The sequence below is a fragment of the Corvus brachyrhynchos genome, unplaced genomic scaffold, assembly GCF_000691975.1.
Source record: "Corvus brachyrhynchos isolate BGI_N302 unplaced genomic scaffold, ASM69197v1 scaffold126, whole genome shotgun sequence".
Lineage (NCBI taxonomy): Eukaryota > Metazoa > Chordata > Aves > Passeriformes > Corvidae > Corvus > Corvus brachyrhynchos.
In genome coordinates, this window is record NW_008239283.1 from 9,078,993 (window position 1) to 9,085,834 (window position 6,842).

General features: G+C 43.1%; 1 protein-coding gene across 1 annotated transcript in view; it reads left to right on the forward strand.

The window, feature by feature from the left end:
* CLASP1 (cytoplasmic linker associated protein 1) overlaps window positions 1-6,842 on the forward strand; it is a 162,229-nt gene that overhangs the window by 65,130 nt on the left and 90,257 nt on the right. The window contains exons 8-9 of the mRNA XM_008638298.2: window positions 5,264-5,416; window positions 6,370-6,443. Coding sequence (XP_008636520.1) covers window positions 5,264-5,416; window positions 6,370-6,443 — 227 coding nt within the window. The remainder of the gene's footprint in view (window positions 1-5,263; window positions 5,417-6,369; window positions 6,444-6,842) is intronic.

Sequence of the window (6,842 nt, forward strand, 5' to 3'; positions counted from 1 at the left end):
CAAATAGTGCCAGAAGGCAGCAGCTGGGATGGGCTGGGACTGGAGCTGGTGACTGGGTTGACCTGGGATAACTGGATATGATGGAAGAGAGGGGGGCAGGTGGCATTGGGGGGGCTGACCAGGGTCACTGAGCCCAAGTGGGCAGCATTTAAAGGCTCAAAACACTGCCTGGTGTGGAGGGTGGGAAGGAGGAGCTGTGTCTGGGGCCAGGGGAGAGCAGCTGGGACATTGGGAGATGGCCAAGCAAGAAACCTTAATGACGTGCTGTGCCCGTGTGTACTTCTGCTGGTAGCTGCGACTCCTTTGTTTTTAAACATTTAATCCTGCTGAGGAGCATATGCACAGTCCTTTATCTCTAGTGGGTTATAGACTCATTTTCCTGGAGAAACCTCTACAATGCTTATGTGGGAGTTGGACAGGCTTGCAGGTAAGCCGTGCATGGGTTTCATGTGTGCTAATGGGAAGAGGCATTTAACCTCAGCTGAAGCTGTCTCTCTTGGACACCCACAGAGGGTGACAACAGAACTCACAGCTGGAAATGGGGGTGCCAGATGCTGCCCTGGGGGGAGGGCATGAACTGAGATATTAAAGGGGTGTCTGTCTCAAAAATATGGTCCAGTGCTCATGGACTTGTGCCTGGCAGAAAGGAGTAAAGAGGAACACACCCTGTTTTCTTTGCATTAGTAGTTTTGCTGGTGTGTGTTCTGGGCTTTTAAAGGGCTCTCAGATCTTCAGGGAGCTGGGCTTTGCCCACCTAGTAGGGGTTGAGCGTGGAATTTGGAAGTGCTGTAACGTGTATGTCAGCTTTAGCAGCTACCTGCCTGCTCCTGGTGGAGCATGCCATAGGAAGGGTGAGGAGGCAGGTTCCTCTGGTGTCATCCACTTTCACCTGCACCCAAAAGGGGGATTCTTCTGAGATTGATGCAGGTGATATATGTGAGAAGTACCCATCTGCACTGATGCTTGGAAATGGAACAGATGAGGAGTGGGCACAGTGGGCCCAGGACAAGTTTAGGCCTTTGCACAGTCTAATCTGAAGACCACAGCGGGGCATTTTTGTTAGGAACAGATATGATGGAAAGCTCTTTTCCCAGTCTGTCGTCACTGTGGAATAGCTGTCTTCTCTAAAGCTTACAGGCAAATAACTAAAAGATTTGGATCTGACACCCTAAAGTTTTTAAAAGCCAGAAAGCATCTTTTTTCATTGGAAAGGACATTTGAGACTCTGTTTTAAAAGGTCCCAGGCTGGTGGTGCAGGCAAGGGAAGTGCTGGCCCTTGTTTACCGTGGTTTCTGAATAGCTAGTGCAGCCTCTTCTCCCCACTTTCACCTTGCCCAGACCTGAAGGGGTTACGTTTTAAAATGAATAATGACTGAATTTATTCGTCATGGACAAATGATGACAGCTGTTGAGATGCTCCTGTTAGCGCTTCCCAGGGGATAAAGTCAGGCTGGTTCCTAGTGCAAGCCAGCCGAGCCAGGCAGACTCAGCTCATCTTCATCCTGGATTATTTGTCCTCGGTTCCCCTCACTAATAGGGAATTTCCTCCCTAGAAGTGAACCAAAGTTTCCTGGGCTGAAATGGGTGTTGATAAGAATCATGCAGATCTGCAGCCATAGAGAGAGGAGAGAGGCCATGGCTGTTTAAATCCACGTGTGAAGACAGCATGCTTAATGAATCCGAGGGGCAATGATTGATTATGTTCTGGACTGAAAGCCGCGGCGCTCCGTGAAGCACTCTTACATCTGGGCACGCTATGGAAAATATGAAGGAATGTTGAGGAAGCTTATTTGCAGAAGGATATGTACTTGTAAGCAATTTTTTTTTTCTTCTTAAATAATGTAAAGGAATTGAAAAATGTAAAACAGATTGTCTTCTCTCTTTCTCTGAGACAGCAGAGTGGCGAGCAGACAAAGGCCTCTTTTATAGGGGCATGTCTTTGACAGAGAGTACTCTAAGGTCCTTATAAATGAGCACTGGGGGTGTCTTGGGATGGGAGAACATCAATGGTTATTTAATGTTAGAACGGGGCACCGATTCCGCTTCAGTGCACCTCAGCTGGTGTCCTGAGAGTTACACCCATGCTGAATTTGGCATTTGCAGATACGCTGAAAAATACGATCCCAGTTCAAATGATTATTATGAGCAGGAATCAATGGGTGGCAAAAAAAAAAAGGGGTGGGGGGTTTTAACAATAATGTATAATAGCTTGGTTTTCTGTTCTTTTCTGTACTCCCATGTTCAGGTTCCTTTCTGTTCTTTGTTTCTCTTTCTGTTCTGCACACGTGCTGCTGGCAGACTTGATGTGCAGTTCTGGTGTTGTCATTCTGCGCTGCTCAGATGAGAAAATGCTGTTGGGTTATTGAAGGGATATTCTGGTTTGATAAATACATAGTGCTTAGTTTGCAGACTTAATGAAGAGGAAGATGTGATTATAATCCGGTCATCCCCAGAACTGTGGGTGGACTGGTTGGATTTTTGGAGTGTTGTATTTTTGCTAATGCTCAGAAAAGCCTGTTTTAGAAAGAAATTATAGTCTGTTTAGTTGCTAAAATGCTACAGGAGTGCAATGCTTTTAATATCTGGATTTTTTTAGTTTTGATTTATTTATTATATGAAATAGCAAACCACACCCTCTTCTCCTTTCAGAGGGCTGAGGCTTTAAAAATGCATATAGAAGAGGAAGTGAGTTAACTAAGGCCGCATGTAGATAGCCTGAAATGCAGCTGATGGAGGATTTTATTACCTGATGAGAAAGGTTATAAGCTAGTAAAAGTATCTTTTGTTTCAAATATGACTGACTTTCTCCTGGCTGTTAAGACACATATGGCAAATAATAGTTTGCTAAATATTTACATAGGAGCTTTTAAAATAAGTGCAACTGGGACAAGTTTGGCTTAGAAGTTTTTGAATTGAATGGCTGTGGAAGTCTTTCTGAATCACTTAAACCTCTTCCTAGAGGCTTCAGAGATTACACATTTTAAAGTCTATTTTGATCTGCCCTGACCTTGGTGCAACTCACGCAAAATAGTGGTTTTTGAAATAATTCGTGTTTGAACTAGACTGTGTCTTTTGGGAAAAAAAAAATTCAATTTTGATTTTTTAAGAACTGCCTGTGGTAGAATTCACTGGGTGACACACCTTGTAACTCAACAGTGTCAGCCCTGTGATTATCGCAAAAAATGGGGGGGGGAGCAGGGGGGTAGAGAGGAAAAAAAAAAGGCAACTCAGAATTTAATTTGTTTTTAACCTCCAGCCAGTTGCCTTGCTGTATATTCTTCTGTTAGGTGAGAAACAGTATTAATAAATCATGTTGGAAAACTGCGTTAATAAATCTTCAGTAGCTGTGTTAACACAGGATATAATCAAACAACTTATTAGGAGTCTGGCTAGACTAAACAATCTCTTGCAGAGAATTTTCATTTAATTGAATTAAAAACATATTTTCTAATCCTTTAATCATTCTCTTGATTGTTCCCTGAGCTCTTTTCAAATTATTTTTGAATTACATATGTCGGAGCAAGACTGGTGTCAATAGGGAGGCAGCACGGTCTCCATGGCTGCCTTCAGGCACTGTGTTAAAGAGACAGCCCACATCCTAATTGTGGCTTATATTCTCTTTAGCTGTGTGACCTGAAATTTATCTAAGTTAAAGTTCTTGTGTTCATTTTTGCCTTGTTCACTTTTACCTGAGCAACAGCACAAGTACCAGTTATTATTTTACCTCTTTCCTTTAGAGCTGCTTTTTTTTTTCCTAGCCCTTTCCCATACCCCAAGACATCTCGAACGTCAGAATCAAGGGGAGAGATGTCCTTTTCCACCTTTTTAAACTTTTTGATGCTTCTGTGTACCTGCCATGTCAGTGTTGTGCTGTCATTGGAGTATGGCATCGTGTGCAGAGCTGCATACTAAAAATGGGGTGTGTAGGTTTTTAGATGATCTGTGAAAGTTCTCCTGTGTCCAGCTGCTAATAAGCCAGTGCCACTTAGGGCAGAGAAAAATGAAGGTGGTTGGACTGAGAACAAAACAGGCTTTTCCTTCTGTTCTTTTGCCTCCCCTAGAATATGCCTATACTGTTACCAAGTTATTTTTTTACTTTCAGAAAACTCAGCCTGTATTGAATTTCACTCATTAGTGTCTAGCTAGGAGCTTGTATTTGTTACTAGATGTTCCAGGATGCTTTCCTGAGCAGGGATGGATTAAACCACCTGCTTGACGTTTTGCCAAGTGAAAATTGTGAAGGAAATGTTCCTAATCGGGTGGAGAGTAGGTGTGTACCTCAGGCTGTTGGAGAGGGATGGACATGAAGCAGCTCTCAAATCTTGAATGGAATGTTTGTGTTGAGAGGCCGAGTGATGGGGGCTGAACTGGCTTTCTGGCCTCAATAATTACATGTTCCATCTATATCAACTGCCCAACTGCTTTGTCACCTTTCAGCCTAAGGCTGTTTTTTCAAGTGAATTAGCTAATCTGTGTAAAACTGCAACATAAGCAGTCCTTTGGAATTGAAGTGACCTTGACTGAGAATACAAGTGGCGGTAATTCATTTTAAGTTAATTTGTGTTTGCGTTTGGTGGTAGAGGCTAAAGTTGGATGTACACAGAAGGTTCTATAAGGTTTAATGCACCTTATATTTACGTTTTTATGAATTTTGAGGAAACTTCTTGTATTTCCTTATAAGGAATCTCTGGTGTTAATTAAAGAGTTTAAGGGGATTTGTAGCACCAGATGAGTCTGTGATTAATGGTCTGTGATTTATCAACATCATGGGTGCTGCCTTGTGAACTTTTCTGGGTTATCCTGTTTATCCTTGGTCTGGTGCAGGCAGTTGGCAGATGTGTGACAGGGCAGCCTCTCCTGCCTGGTCCCCTCCACATTTGGATTTTGGATTTGCTTGTGGTCTTACTTTCACTACAGTCCATGTCAAAAGAGCTCTTGGAGGCATGAACGTGGGAGTCTGTCAACACCCCAAGTGTTATCTGGGGCTTGCATCTTTCTGCTGTAGATTTGAAGTTCGTTTCTTTCATCTGAATGCATTAATTGAAAGAGTTTATAACACAGTGGCTGCAATAGTGAATTCAGGCTTGGGTTCAGTGAGCTGGTGGTATTCCATGACTAACTGGATTTCCAGCATGAGAACGCTGCTGAGATGAGGGCTGGCAGAGCAGGCTGGAAAATGTAGCATGTTTGTCGTAACACGGGCGTGTTCCTTGGGACATCCCTTTGCTTCATTGGACTTACAGCTGAGTGTGGTTTTCGGCAGATAAAATTTTTGATGATGAAGACTCCGTGGATGGGAACAGACCTTCCTCAGCCAGCTCCTCTACATCTTCAAAGGCTCCTGCAAATTCACGCAGAGTTGGGATGGGCACTACCCGCAGACTTGGCTCTGCAGCTCTGGGCTCCAAGTCTTCAAGTAAGCCAATAGCCTGTATGAATTGATGTGTCTGTGAAGTATGTACAGTGTTTATATTGAGCTTGTTGCAAGCACTTCCAGACTGGCCCCCAGAATCCAGTAACAAATTTTTCCCTATGCAATCATTGTGTTTGTGTTGTCCGCATGCCACAACCAAAGTCTGGTAGGATGAATCTCTAAACAATCCCCACATACCTGTAATTTATTTTGCATTTTGTGAGAGGTTGCACCTGTGTGGTTGTGCACTGAGGGCTATGAGTAAATCATGTTGGTGCTCCCGTGTGTAGATTTTTGCCTTCGTAGTTGCAGCTCTATCTGAACTGAAGCTGCTTATAGCTACACGCCAAACTTCAGCCCTTGCAGTCTAAACCTAGCACATTGGCTTTCTTCTGAGACCTTTGGGCATTGCTGGTAATGAAGGTGCAGAAAGAAAACAGAACAGTCATTCTGAATGTGAGCAATAATTCCACATGTAGTTCTAATTCTATATGTGTCCTAGGGAAATGGAGAAAGTTCCCTATATCAGATAGTCTCTAATCTGATTAGTATTCCAGAGACTATTTATCTTCCTTATCATTCGTCTATTTGTGCACCTGTCAGATCTCCACCTTCATCTATTATAGATGGGATTAAATCCTTTAAAATAAAATCTCCCATATAATTAAAGTAAGTATTTCCTTTCATCTTTCAGACTGTGTCCCCTAACTGTTGAGTGACTACTGTAATGACTTCCCTAATGTGCCCTCTGTGCCTATGAGTTGAAGGAAGCCATGAATGTCTAGCCAGTGCCTGGCATTGAATTTCCCTGCCTCTGCTTTCATTACATCTGCAGCACTCAGAGGCTGCATGGGTAGTGAACTTTCTCCTGATTAAGTGCCTTGATAGCTGGTGGTTTCTTAATTGATTCTGTTGTTGATAACAAGATTGAAACGACTTTTTCATTTGTGTGTCAGCAGCCAAAGAGGGAGCAGGTGCTGTGGATGAAGAAGACTTCATTAAGGCATTTGAAGATGTTCCAACAGTTCAGGTAAGTAGAATTACATGTTAAACCACACTGTACTAAGAATCAGAAGGTGGATACAGGATCTCATGCTAATCACTGGCAAATTGTGCTTCATTGTAATGTTAGCAAATCTTTAAGGGGAAAGCAGGTTAGAAGTTGAAGGGAAGCAAGTTTTAAATGGTGGTGTGTGCCAGTAGTTTGTGTGAAACCCTCTGGGAACTGAAAGCAGTAAAGGTGACTTGTGTCTCAGGGATTGCTGCTGTTCGTGTGACAACTGGACTATGCATGTTTGCTGATTTAGCTGGATAGCTGAGATGCATCCCGTATCCCCTTTCCTTCACTGGAGCTTTATAGTTGGGACAGCTGAACAGCACATGTGTCCACTCATGATCTTCTGTAGGTTTTGACTAATATAGCCAGCAG